The following is a 14,087-nucleotide window of genomic DNA, read 5'->3' as shown; positions in this document are numbered from 1 at the left end:
GGGGAGCCCGTGTTTAACGCGGGATCGGGACCTCAATGTAATGGAGGGAGGGGGGCGCCTGTGGAGACCTCTGTGTGCTGGGGACCGCTGTATATACAGCCCCCCCCCTAAATAACGGGACACGGTGGGGGCACCTGTACAATGGGGGGGGGACCCCTATAGGAGGAAGCAACGAGGTCCCCCATGCAACGGGGACCCCCATATAAGAGGGGATGAAGTCACCCCATGTAATGGGGGTCCCTGTGTAACCGGGAGGATGAGGGCAGCTCTGAAGTGGGGAGGGCTATATGATGCTATAGGATGAGGATACCTTCTACAATGGGGACCCCCCCCACGTTTCCAGGAATAGGAAACCCTATGGGATGGAGGGATGAGGACCCCTACAGAACAGGGACTCCTTTATAGCAGGGGCTTTGGGACCCCCTCATGTGACAGGGGACACCCTGTAGAGTGGGGATCCCTATAGAATGGGAGGGATGAGGATATCCCCTGCAATGAGGACTCCTATAGAATGAAAGGTGGGAAACACACCTATATAATGGTGGGGGTGGTAAGGACCTGCAGCATCCTGAGAACCCCTCTGTAATAGGGACCCCCATAAAACGGGAGGGATGAGGCCCCCCTGCACCCCAGGGACCCTGTATAATGGAAAGGGACTGCCCACGTCATGGCACCCCCATGTATCTGAGGGTGACAGGGAACACGTGGCCCTTCGGCAGCTCACAGATGCCAGGATTGAGGCTGCCAGGATCGAGGCCACGTGCCCGGGGGGCTTTGGGAACAGGGGGACAGGGGTAGGGATGTGCTCATGGGGTTTCTCTTGCAGGTTGGGCATGAACCACTACCTCCAACCATTGGAAGAAACGTGCTGGGAAGGAAAGTCCTGTACCTGCCCGGCTTCTTCACCTACGGTGAGCGATCGTCTCGCCCTGCCAGCACGAGGTCCTGCCCAAAAATGGGGCTGGGAGCTGCCAGGTGGACCGAGCTGACCTCCAGCAGCACTCCCCCGTCCCTGGCAGCATCCTTGGGATCATCCCGAGGCCGCACTGAGATAGAAAACAAAGTCGTCAGGTTTACCTACCTGTTGTTGGCTACAAGGAGGCAGTGGCCCTGGCGCTGGTGCCACATCTCTTTCCCGTCGCACGTTGCTCTGGGTTTGCACCATAGCGAAGGGGACGGTGGGGGTTTGGGTGGCGTAGGTTTGTTGGTGGAGGGTTTTGCGGGCGTTAGAGATAGCAAAGCGCCTGTCTTTGCTACAAAACAGCCCTGCAATAACTTCTCCCTCTGCCCTGGTCATTTATGTTGTAGATGGGGCCCTAAAGGGACAGAAATACCAAGAAAAGGGAAAGTAATATGTTTAGAAGGATTAACCCCCCCTATTTTTCTCCTTTTGTGGGTGGAGCAGCACAGGGAGGTGGCTGAATACTCTGTACTCTGACCTTGGGGGTTGCCTTCACAATGGGTTTGCTGTGGGGAAGGGAAGCCCACAAGTCCTGAAAGTCAAGTTGGGCTGATCCCAAAATCGGACTGCAGTACCTGTGAGACGGGGGGGGCCAGTGCAGGAGCAGTATGAAAGCACTGCAAACCCATCCTGGAACACCCAGGGCTGGAAATGCTCCGGTGCTGCCCTTTGGAAGATGCATTCTCCAAATAGATTTACAGCATTGGGTGATGGAGATGTGCAGAGCCTTCCTGGCTTCCCTTGGGACAGCAGAGGATTGGGACAGGAGCAGTCGGTACCCACAAGCACATGGTGGGTTGTATTCCACCTTGTTATATCAGGGAGAAATTGGGTCCATTGGCTTTTTTTTCTTGGCTGGAGACCTGAGGGAGTTTGCAGGGGAGAAGGTGGCGGGGCCGGCACTGAACTTGGGTTTGTGAGATCCGTATTAACCCTGAGTCTGAGTCTCCTGGGGCGGAGGGAGGAGGTTACACCCCACAACACATGAGATGATCCCTCCCTACCCTGGGTCAGTCCAAACTGCCTCGTAGTCCTTCCAGGTGAGCAAAACGAGACGAGAAGTAGCCCAAAATACTGGAGCTATCCTTCCAGATTAGACAGATATGACAGGGAATGCTTAAGGACTTTTTGCATCCTATATGAAATTTATTTCGGACTGTTACAATAAATCACTTACGGTGGGACTGCAGAATGGCTGCCGTGCTGTTGCTGAGCTCCGGCGCGGTTTCGGCCGAATGCCAGAGGTGTTCGGGATGCTCTCCGCGAGTCGGCCGGTTCCCGACTGACGGCAGCCTGGTGTTTTCTTACCCAGCCAGACACATTGTGGAAGTGGATGGGAAAAGAGGCCTCTTCCGCGGTCTCACTCCTCGCCTCATCTCAAGCACTTTATCAACCATCACCAGGGGGAGCGTGAAGAAGGTAAAGGTCGGCTTCGCTCTCCATAAATCAGCTTGCGGGGTCGGCCGGTGCTACTGCAGCAGAGCCGGGGAGCCTGCACAGCCCTGCACCCAGCCGCAACTGCGACTGGAAAAATAAAGCACCCATCCCTCTCCATCTCCTAAGGACTTTGAATAGTCCTCCAGGGCAGGAAGAGAACAGTGACCATATCCCTAAAACTTATGTTTCAAACAATTTTAATTTAATTTGAAGAACTGCTTGCTTTTTATCCTTTGTAAGTGGCTTTGTGACCCCTCTGTTCCCCTGTTTTACTTTCCATCCTTCCTTCTATGTTCCTTCTTGCCTGTTTTTCTTGTCCTCCCATCTAAAGCTCAACTGCTCATGGTTTCCTCCTGTCCTCGGACATTGAGCGTTTGCGGGTCAGCGTCTCCATTGGTTTTGCCCATATGTTCCTTCTCTCTCCGCTCAGGCCTTTCCACTGGAAGACATGGAGCACGTTTCTAACAAGGACGATGTGAAGACCTCCCTTCGGAAAGTGGTGAAAGAGGTGAGAAATGGCTATTGCACGTTAATGAGTGAGTGGGGAGATCACGTTGGGGATGTGCCTGGAGAGCAGTGTGGGCTGCGGGTGAAATTACTTGGAGAGAAACTCTGGGTGAAAAGGCCAGTATTTAGTATTTAGTAGCCACTGTGTCCAGCTATGAAATATTTTGTAGGAATAGAGATTTACCATGAACAACAGATTTCAAAAGAGGGACCTGAAATGGGTTTCACCACGCTAAGGGAAAGGGCCTGATCTGTGCAGGTGGAGCCGTGCAGCTTTTCATGCAGGTGTGGTTTTTTTCCTCCCCAGACATCTCACGAGATGATGATGCAGTGCGTGTCCCGGGTTGTCTCGCATCCACTGCACGGTGAGTCCTGACCCTCTGCCTGGCAGCCCTCTTTGGACTGAGGATCACCCCAAAACCCCACATACTCGATGCCCTTCTCCATCAGAAGTGGCTTCGTATGAAACCGCAGAGGTGCAGGTCTGAGGTTGCTTAGGGAGGCCGGCGCTTGGGTTGGCCTTCAGGGACTAACCCAGCCGAGCAGCGAGGTGCTCTCTTCCCACGCATCCAAGAGCTTATGCTGGAGATCCCGTTGGGTTTAGGGCCAGAAATCCTTCCTGTCACTCACAGACTAGGGGAGGACACCAGTTTCTAATGAGTCTTGTGGTAATGAGGACCACTGAGAGGAGCTGGAGGTGATGCGAGTTGAAGGAAGGGAGGGCAGAAAGGTCAGGTTGCACTTTCCTTCACATCCATTGCAACCCAAACTGGATTTGTTTCTTTGTCAGCCCTGTGTTTCTTTCCTCCTAGTGATCTCTATGCGCTGCATGGTCCAGTTCGTAGGCCGGGAAGTCAAATACAGGTGAGTGGCCGCAGCTCCAAAGGGTTTGGGCACACAGAAGCATGAATCCTGGAGTCAGCCATGCCAGATGCTCCCATGCAATGGGGAACAGGGCAACCCAGGAGGTTTGGGAGACCAAGAAGTGAATCTGAGCCATGGTTAGAGGGTAGGTAACTGCAGGGTGAAGGGACGTGGGAAGGCTGGGCTCTTGTCCCTGGCGTGCCTCTGCTCTGCCTTGTGCCCATGGGGATTTTGGTGGCTGTAACACACCTTGCTGATCACACAGCGAGTCTCCTGCCTTTTTGCTTTAGGTGTTAATAGGAAGGGAAGTCAGCAGGGAGGCAGAGTTAGGTAATACAGAGCATTGCTGCAACCCTGCTAGCCTACAAGATTTTTCCGAGCCTTTTTCAGTAATATCTACCTCTCTGCAGGGCAAAACTGAACTTGCAGCCACCTGAAAGCATGTTAGGAATGGTTGCAGCTAACCCATGACTGCCAGCGTGAACTCCCAGAGGCAGGACAGGGTTCTTGGGCTGAGAATCAGCCGAATCAAATCATATTACGTGCCGCGGTCATGGCACCGTGTATTCACTCACACAAAGCCAAGCAGAGCTCTTCTAGCTTCAGCATTCCAACAGCCGCCAGCCAGTTGAGTGGTGGTGTTGTCCAGGCATTATTGCAGACTGGCAGAGCGCAGACACCACCCTCCATGGGTTGAGGAGCAGAACAGAGCTGCCTGCTGCATGGCTGGCCTGATGGCTGGGGGGGACACTGCTATGGCCAGAGGCTGCGGGGTGCACCTGAAGCTGTGCGGGACAGAGACAGAGCAACCCCTGCACACTTACAGCTCTCTTCTTTCCTTGGCAGCGGTGTGTTCAGCGCCATCGGCAGGATATTTAAGGAAGAAGGGATCCTGGGATTCTTTGTGTACGTGAGTTGTTGTTCAAATACCTTCTCCCATAGTCCGAAGGCTCTGACAGCTCTTCCGGCTGCTCTGCTAACCTCAGTTAAAGGAGTTGCGTTGAGCTCCCCGCAACTGAAACCTGGTCTGACCTGGGACTCTCACATCTCTCCCATGAGCACAGATTAGATCTGTGCCTTTGACAGTGCTCCAGTTTGACCATTAAGTTTGCCCCAGATCTTGTCTTCAATCAAACCCTCCAAGCCCAGGGAAAACCCTGGGTTTTTTTTCTTACCTTTCTTTTCCCCCCCCGTGGTGCTTCTTTGTGTTTCAGTGAAGGGGCATTTAAAGCATTTGTTTGTGCAACAGGCACCAGGATCAAGTGCAACAATGAGACCCCTTATTGAAATAAAAGCCAGGACCTGGATAAGAAGCACATTCCTCTGAAGAGCACCGTGGGTGCTTGTAATGAGCAGGTGGTTTGTGCTGGCGGGTGTGCCAGTACAGCCGGAACACGATGCCGCCCGGCACAGCGGAGTCGCTGCCTGGACCAGAAGGAGCTGAAAGGGGCTTCCAGCCGCTTGGGAAGCACAGCAAATTGATGCGTTGCTGAAGTGGAAGTCTACTGGACACCTTTTTGCTTGAACCCTTAATTAACACTTCTTGCCTTTTTTTCCCCCCACATCTATATAAAAGCAGAACTGCCTGCTGCCTCCGCTCCCAGTGGGGAGAGAACTCACTTTATTATGTCAATAATAGTAAAGGCAGCTCCGAAATTTCAGGAGGGTTTTTTAGGCCTGATGCCTTTGGCTCTGCAATCACAAAATTTGGGCCTTCAGATGAAACATGAATGCATCAGGAAGAGGCAGGCAATCGCAGGGGGTCTCACCCTGTCCTTCCCCAAGGGGAAAGGGCCAGAGGTCTGCAGAGACACACACACCACCCCACCCCCGATCAATTGAGTGTCACCGCATCTTCCTTTTGCATCCCACAGCTGCTCTGCTGAGCTGTGCAGCCCCAAATCTCCTCCATTAAATACAGGTTCTTCTGGGATGTTCCCTGTGCGTGGGGCACGGCCGGAGCATGCTGCCCAGCAGCCCTCCCTCTCCTCCACCTCCCGAGGAAATAACATGAAAGGAGCCGCCGCATTCCCTTCCTCCACATAAAATAAACACTGTTGGTAGCCTAATTAAACTTAATAGTTCACAGGAAAGACTTTAACACAACCCAAAATGTCTCAGGAGGGCTCTGAAGTTATACGTGGCTCTACAACCCCGCTAGGAAATCGCACTGCTGTGAGGGGAACACAGACTGCATCTGTAGGACCAAACTGCTGCTTTTCTGCTCCCAGCCCTCCTCACGCAATCCAATCGCATCCACTCCCTTAAAATCCTTGCAGTGCATTTGTTTCTCATGGCCTTATAACCTCTACGCAGCCGTAACAGTGGCACACGCTCACTCTGGGGGTGTTCCTGGCTAGAGATTTAAGACTTTTCAAGGGGATGGACTTATCTCGCTTTCCCTCATACCTGCAGCAGTCTCCTGCCCGCCAGCAGGCTGGAAAGATGTTCCTGGGGCTCTGAAAATGCTGTGCACGGTCAGCTCGAAGATGGCTTGTCCCAGCTCCCCAGCACAGGGGTTTATTCTGCTGGGTCGCATCGCTGTGCATCGTGCAGGCTTCCTCATCCGCCTGCTGCTGTTTCAGCTTTTAATGATTTGTCTTCTAAAAATATTCCTAGCCCAGACCTCCTTGGACATCTCACCAGGTGTGGGAGTTATAGCACAAGTTAATTTGGTTTTTTTAGTCCCTTTCTGCAGTTCTCTCTGACCTCTGGTCTCCAGTCGTCTCAAACTCGGGCCCAGCATCTGTCGTTACTTTGATGTCGGAGGAGAGAGAGGGATGGGATCCTTATTGCAAATGGAACAAACGATCTGGTTCTCTTATCAGCGAGTGGGTGAGGTTTTACTTACATGGCTGCCCTGGCTCAGGCCTGGACCAGCCCTCTTACTCTGGACTTTATCAAGCCCCTGTTGTATCTGCAGCAGCTCAGGAGTCTGCTTCAGACTTGACTTTGAGTTAAAGAAAGGATTTTTTTTTTTTTTTTTTTTTTTTTTTTTTAAAACAGAGGCTGAATGCTAAATGCAAAGCAGACCATCTCTTTGGGACCAGAGAGCTTTGATTTCTTTGTCCTGTCCGCTGCTCTCATGTATCACATCTAAGCCAGCAGATCTTCTATTGAAGACTTCTGCTGTGCCTAGCCCCCGAGACCTCGGCTGCATCTCCAGAGCTGCAGGGACCTTGACAACACACAGGTTGTCTCCAAAAGCATAAACCCTAACACCAAGCAAGCGAAGCCGGCTGGAGCAGAGCATGCAGTCCTCATTGCCGTTCTGCTGCTGCAGCGACCGGAGCAGGAAACAAAACCGGTCCCCTTCTCCGAAGGGCAGCGTGGTGTTTGGGAAGAAATCAATGACTTGGACTAGCGTGCTTGGAGGTGGCTCTTGCCAGCCCAGCCAACACTCGTGCGGCTCTCAACAGGCTCATTTTCAGCAGAGCTGTCTGAACACATCTGCTGGTGAAACGGGGAGGTTTAAAACTGCACCTGGATCCTTTTGCAGTGGAACAACTGCACAGCCGAAGCAGGAGCCCCTGTGCTCGATGCCTGCGCTGGTGCAACTGATGCTGTGGGAGCTCTGATGAGCTGGAGAAACCTCCTGAAATGCTTTGCTAAGGTTTTGGTGCCATCAGCTGCAGAAGCTGGGGGTGCTGGTGGGAGCCCACCTGTCAATGAGAGCCATAAGCCAAAGCAGCACATCACCCCGTGTCCCTGGGCTCTCAGGTGGCAGCAGGGACTGGGAAAATCAGGGACATGAGTGCTGCCCCCAGTTGATCCTGATTTGCAGTAGAGCAGGTTTTGCAGGAAGAACACCACCGCCGCACACCCCCCCGCATTGTAATTACATAAAAGGAGCGAGATTCCACAAAGAGATGAACTTATTCTGCATCCGGAAGAGCATCTGCAAAATGAGCTTAACAGAAACCAGCTTCATCTGTGTCTTGCCTGGGTTTCAGAGCAGGAGTTGAGCCAAAAAGGGATTTGGGGTAGAACAAGGGGACTTGGCTGAGTCACGCCCAAACAACAGATCCCAAATTTCCTACTCCAGAGCATCGCCTGTCCGGAGCAGCTGGCAGCACACATAGGACCATGTTTGAAAGCAGGGAGAGCTCTTGCCCAAAATTGCCCCTTTTCCCTTCAGTTCTTCCCAAAGTAAAGATGCATTTTGGGGGAATGGGGGTTCCTCCACGCTGGTGGAGGGAGTGAGGGAGGGCTGGGCGCCTTGGAAGGTGGCACTGGGACCCTTCTGCACCTCACGCCCCTCTTTGCCGTTGCAGCGGTTTGGTCCCTCATGTCCTGGGGGATGTCATCTTCCTCTGGTGCTGCAACCTCTTGGCTCACTTCATCAACACCTACGCAGTGGACGATAACGTGAGTGGAAATGCCCGATGGAGGGTTTGGGGGGCTCGTACCAAGCCCCTGCAGCTGGAAGGAGTTAATGGGAGGTTAATGGCTAATTTAATACACACAGGCTCTGGGCTTTGGATAAAAGACTGTAAAAGTGCTAAAGATGCCGTGTCTGCCTAGGGCTGTGTCTCGGCTGCAGTTTAGGGGATCAGGTTTGACAGCAAATATTTTCCCTGGTTCTCAGCAGGGGTGCAAGTGCAGTTACCATTGCTTTCTGCCTTCTTCCCCTGCCCTGCGTCCATCATCTCTGGCTCAGAGGGATGTCGTGTGGTGACGGTGACAGCCTGATGTCATCCGCCTCCCTCATAATCCCTTTGGTTTCTCTTTCCAGTTCAGCCAGGCATCGGTGATCCGGAGCTACACGAAATTCGTGATGGGGGTACGTAGGCAGCTGCCACATCATTTCTCCTCTTCTTCACATCTGTGGGGTGAGAGCTCGTGGTCTGGGGGAAGAGGCTGGTCTGTACTTCATATCCAAAGACAAGGATAACTTTGGTAACACGCAAAAGCTGGAACTAAAAGCTTTTTTGACATGATGAATATTAGAGAGGCTACCGGTGTTCTGTGCTTTCAGATCGCCGTGAGCATGCTGACGTACCCGTTCCTTCTCGTGGGAGATCTCATGGCAGTGAACAACTGTGGGTACGTCTGTCACACTGAGATCTAAGGCTTTCCCTTCCTTTCTTCCAGGCCCTTGTTGTCTGAATCCTCTGCTAACGATCGTAAAGCTTTCATACAGAACCGTAAACTATATGGCACCTCGCAGAGTTGGCTCGTTTCCTGTCCCAGGTTGCTTATAATTTTAGATCAGAGGGCACAGACGAGCGCGGCGTAAAAGCTCCAGTGGAAAGAAATAGGGAGGGTCGTGGTGGTGTGGTCCCATCTGAACTAGACCGGAGGCAGAAGGGATCAAAGGGACCGTGCAGGCTCCGGGGAGCGGCACGAAGGAAACCAAAGCTCTTAATGCAGCCATGGGTGCGGACAGGAGCAGGACCAAGCTTGCTCTCCCAGTCCCACTGCTGCAAGGAGTCTTCTGCATTCGTGCTTACGGGAAGGGGACTGGATCCAAGCCGCTGGTGTGGTGTTTTCTCAGTATCTGCTGGCTCTTGAAGGTGTAGATACAGCGTATAGTCCTGGACTCTTAACGTATCCAGGTAACGCTCCTTGTTTGTACACTCCAGGGGTAATTAAATTACACGATCTGTTGCATTGTAAATAACGAGCTGGTCATTTGGCCTTCAGCCCAGTGCAGACACCGTTTCTGTGTCCTCGCTTACACTTACGGCTGCTCTTGTGTTACCTCTCTGGATAATGTGACATCTGTACAGACCGTCTCAGCTATTTCTTGTTGCCATGCAGGTTGCGTGCTGGCCTCCCTCCCTATGCTCCCGCGTTTACATCCTGGATCCATTGCTGGAGGTATCTCAGTGCTCAGGTGAGGGAACGGGGCACACATGGGGCTTTGGGCTCACTCTGCTCCTTCCTGAGGTCTCCAGTGCTGCCCAGAAAGTGCCTGTGCTGCATCCTTGATGTGCTCTGTAACCTGTTTCCATTCTTCCAGTTCTGGCACTGGTGCCAGGCATGGCAGCACTGGGCTGCCCCGAGCTTGCAGCCAATGCACTGCACACAGCAAAGCAGGGTGGCTCTGCCCCTCTCCATCAGTCATCCCTGGGGGAAATGCCCAACTCCAGCGCCCACAGGGCTGAACCCCCACTTTCTCCTTCATGACAACCCAGGGTGCTCAAGCCTTGCAGCCCTCTGGTGGGCACAAGTCCCATCAGTCATCCCTGGGGGAAATGCCCAACTCCTTGCAGCCCTCTGGTGGGCACAAGTTGGTCCCTGCTAAACCGACTGCAGTTCCCTGGCCGGGTCTCAGCACGGCTGCCCTGACCCCATGTTCTCTCTCCTCAGGGGCAGCTTTTCCGTGGCTCCAGCCTGCTCTTCCGCAGAGCGCCCATGCCAGCTGCCTGCTTCCCCATCGACTGACTCCTTGGCGGGGAGAGGTGATGAACTTGGACTCCTCAAGAAACCCTAAGCTTGTTTCGATATATGTATATTTTTAATTTTCGATCCAAAGTCTGTGGTGCCAGAACAAGACACCTCCTCTCCAGCAAGACCAGCAACAAGTTGGCTTCTGGAGATCTGGCTTCAGGCTCCAGCTGGACCAAAGCCCCATCCTCATGGCTCTCTTGACTGGGATGTGTAGCAGAGAGAGCAGAAGGGAGTTGTCTCTTTGGTCCAGGCTCTGGAGTCACTGGGGAAGTCTGGGAAACCAGAAAATGCCCAGGTACTAAATGAGCCAGCCCCAGGATGCAGGGACAGAAGACTGCTTCGTTCTGCCTGAGCTGAGAAGCAGCAAGAGATCCAAGGTCACCTTGCTGGGAAGGCTATGCCAGCTGACCAGGTTCCAGTCTCATCTCTTCTGGAGAAGGCAAACAGTTGCATGGCAGGTAGCTCATCCTGGGTGAGATCAACCCTGTGACCCATATTTAAGGTTTCGAGGGTACCTGAACACTAGGGAGCACACCACCTCCCATGGGTGTGAAAGGGAAATTATGGTATCAAAACAGGGAAATGGCGTCCCACTACAGAGAACAGTGCAGTCCCAAAGAGACAGGTACGGCTGGGCTCCGGGGCGGTGTTGGGACTTGGACATGGAGAGAGCACTTGGGGAGGGATGCACATGGTAACTGCTTTGGGAAGGCTTTTTGCGGGACTGTATTTGGGATACACCCAGACCTGCTGGGTGTAACCTGGGCAGGCAGCCTGTACGCATTTCTCAGGGGAGATGGGTCCTGGACCGGCCCATGCTTGGGTGCAGCGTTGTCTCTGGAGCGGCACGACTGCATCGCATGGGTGTCTCCCAGCCGGTGGGACCACGAGCCCCGCCAGGCTCCTGCCAAACCCCAGCATCGCCACTTTGCTGATGGAAACAGAGCGGCGCGTTGCGGCGCTGGGCTGCTGCGCGGCAGCGTCCTGCTCATAGCTACACCCCCTGCAGGAAGAGGGGCACTCAGTTTGTTGCTGTCTGGAATAAAGGAATAAACCTTGAGGAGGCCAAAGGCTTGCAAGGTGTCGGGGTCAAGGGCTCCTCATGCACACGGGAGCATGGCTGGCCCTTACGCAGCAGAGCTCACCGGTGGCAGCAGGGCAGGATTTGTCCTCAGCTCCCCACATGAGAATTGGTTTTTTTTTTTGCACCAGTCTGTGCTGTTATGGCAGCCAGGCAGATTTCCCCCATTTTGGTTCCCCCACGAAGCAGTCTTTTGCACAGAGGTGTTGCTGCACTCCCTGGGAAGAGGTTTTGGGGTCCTTGAGCGGGTTCCTGTGTGCTGCAGCAGCAGCTGGGGTCACATCCCGTCCTGGTCCTCTGGGGACCCCGACTTGCCAGCGCACAGGGGGTTTGATCCACATCTCCCAGCCAGGGCCTGCGGGACAGCGCTGGTACACGCTGGGACTGGTGGTTCCCACCCAGCTCCCTTCGGTGTCGTGAAGTCAGTCCTGTCTGTCCCCCCTTCCTCCCGTACAGTTTGTGTTACGGTAACTAAAGTTAAATAATGCATGGCCCCGTTCCCTAACACCAGAGATTATTTCAAAGAGGATTTAACTGTGTTCTGAAATAAAGCTATAAAACGACGACTCTTGGGTGTTTCTTTTTTATAAAAAGTGTTAAGTTTTTTTTGTTGCGTAACAGGCTCCCTCGCGCAGGGAAGGTTTCAGTTTAACACAGGCATTTCCTTTGGTTTTTTCCCCAAAGCCAGGGTTAAACCAGCTACTGCAAACTCATGATTCCCTCTGATCTTCCTCACCTCCACAGAAGGCCAGCAGGTTTAGGCTGAGCAAATGAGCAAGCGTGGAGGCAGCAGGGGGCTTGACTGCTTGAATATACATGCAAGTAGGTATTTGGGGTTAAAATTGACCCTGAGCAATTCCGGAAGGGATGGTGGGGACCCTGTGCTGCTGTTGGACCCGCTCGGAGCCTATCGGGTGGGCTCAGCCGCTCCATCCTCCTCCTCCACAGCTCGCAGGGCCCTTACCCGCCTGTCCTTTTAATGGATTAACTGGTTTTCTGCCTACCCCACCACTGGACATTGCATCTCCCAGATCACACAACGCCTGCTCAGGAACACACGCCTTTACCCTCAAAATGAAGGCTGCCTTCTGCTGGTCGCGTGCCTGTAAAACCTCCCATACCCCGGGCACACGCTGCCTGCAGCCACTGCAATGAAAAGGGCTATTTCCTTTCCTTTAAGGAATTTGCCTAAGGAATTTACCTAAATCTGCACCAGAGCAAGCATCCTGCCAGCAATTTCTGCCCAGTTCACAGGGACCCATGAGGTTTGCTGGAAACACAACACTCAAATATAGTTTTTGGTCAATTTAAATGCAAACCAGGTTTCAGTGCACAGCCTTACCTTGTAGCAGGGGCTGCTGTTTATAGGATAATTAAATATTTCCTTACCTCCTCCTGTTTCTAACCCTGGTTCTTCTTGCCCCACACTTCATTTGAGGTATCCCACCACAGGGGCAGTGGAGGCAGGAGCAGGCAAGGAGACAACCCAAAGTGTGGCTGGGCACCCCCCTCCCTTAAATTGCTGCCCCATTAGTGGGTGCTGGGCCCTGCAGCTGGTGCTGGTGTAGCACAGCTGATGGGGATGGGGCCCTGCTCCTGCAGGAAAGGGGATCCGGGGTGAAACCTGTGGTCAGGAGAACAAATAAAGGGGTGTAAGGAGGAAGTTTGGGTCTGGCGCCCGGGATGGAGCTGGGGATTTCTCCCGCCTACAGCCCCAGCGCTCCCCTTTCTGCCCAGGAAACAAACTTGGGTTTAAATATTGACTCTCTCCTGCACAAAACCGGGATGGGTGGAGATCGCTGCCGTTCCGTGCCTGTGTGGTTTATCAGCCTTCAGCGGAAAACAGAGATTGCCAGGACTTTGGCCTCATCTGCTCCCAGCTGCCGGGGGGAGAAGGGAGGCAGCGATGGCAGGCTGGAGAGGGAAACTCAGGTCAAGGCTGCCCTGACTCTCCGCGGGGCCTGGGTGCTTGGGTCCGGCAGGATTTGGGGAGCAACGAGGTGCTGGTGAAGCCCTTGTGCCCAGGGAAAATGCAGCTGAGCTCGGGCCGATGGCATCGTCCTTCCCTTTCCCCCTGTGGAGCCGTCCTGCTACAGACCCCTCAGTTAAAACCAAACCCCCCACCCGGCCGTGCCGCTCTCCCCGCTGTGGAGTCGGGAGGAAAGCAGCCCAGCAAACCTCTGCCAGTGACTGTACGGTGCCCGTCGCCCTGGTGTCCGGTCACTGGGAAGGCCAGGGGCTGCCAGCCCCCCCCTGCCAGCCCTTGCCAGCCCCGGCAGCCATGGAGGGGCCCCATCTTGCGGCTGTGCCTGAGGAAGTGCCCCCGCGGTGCCGCTGCCCTCGATAAGGCTGTTTGCGCTGTTCTCCCGCAGCGCCGAGCTCCACGTAGGCAAAGAATTCTTTAAAAAATATGTATCTAAAATAATAACCCTCGCGGAGGAGATCCTGCCGCCGGGGAGGTGGGACCGGCTGGTGCCGGGAAATGCTCAGGGTGGGGACTTGGACTGGACCCAGGCGCCGGTGGCCCTGGAGCTGTCCCCTGTCTTCGCACAGCCCTGGTGGGAGCGGGGTGGCCCTGTCCCCCGGGGTGGCCTTCACCCGAAGCGGGAGGTCACAGAGGAGCTGGGTCCTGCTGGATTCCTTTCCCCCCTGGACAAGGGAAATCCCAGCTGGAAAGAAGGCGAAAAGGCCACAAAGGGCACGGCGGGAAAGCTCGGCGCGGTGGCCTGGTCTGCCACGCTGGCGGTGGCCGCTCCGTCTGTCACCGGCGGCTTGTAAGAGGAGGGGAAGAACGTGGGGAAGCTGCTTTCCACGCTCCCCCTTCCCTGCTGGGGGGCCTTT

General features: G+C 54.1%; 1 protein-coding gene across 1 annotated transcript; it reads left to right on the top strand.

Moving 5' to 3' along the window:
* The first annotated feature begins 808 nt into the window (after window positions 1–808).
* MTCH1 (mitochondrial carrier 1) lies at window positions 809–11,769 on the top strand. Its single transcript, XM_009638229.2, has 11 exons — window positions 809–911; window positions 2,274–2,380; window positions 2,829–2,906; window positions 3,213–3,270; window positions 3,718–3,769; window positions 4,616–4,675; window positions 8,044–8,137; window positions 8,505–8,552; window positions 8,748–8,815; window positions 9,533–9,608; window positions 10,085–11,769. Exons 1-11 carry the CDS (start codon window positions 809–811, stop codon window positions 10,157–10,159), a joined length of 819 nt encoding a protein of 272 aa, XP_009636524.1. The 3' UTR covers window positions 10,160–11,769.
* The last annotated feature ends 2,318 nt before the right edge of the window (window positions 11,770–14,087 follow it).

The sequence above is a fragment of the Egretta garzetta genome, unplaced genomic scaffold (genome assembly GCF_000687185.1).
Source record: "Egretta garzetta isolate BGI_Z169 unplaced genomic scaffold, ASM68718v1 scaffold105, whole genome shotgun sequence".
Lineage (NCBI taxonomy): Eukaryota > Metazoa > Chordata > Aves > Pelecaniformes > Ardeidae > Egretta > Egretta garzetta.
The sequence above is the reverse complement of the archived record's forward strand: the minus strand, read 5'-3'. Positions and strand labels throughout refer to the sequence as shown.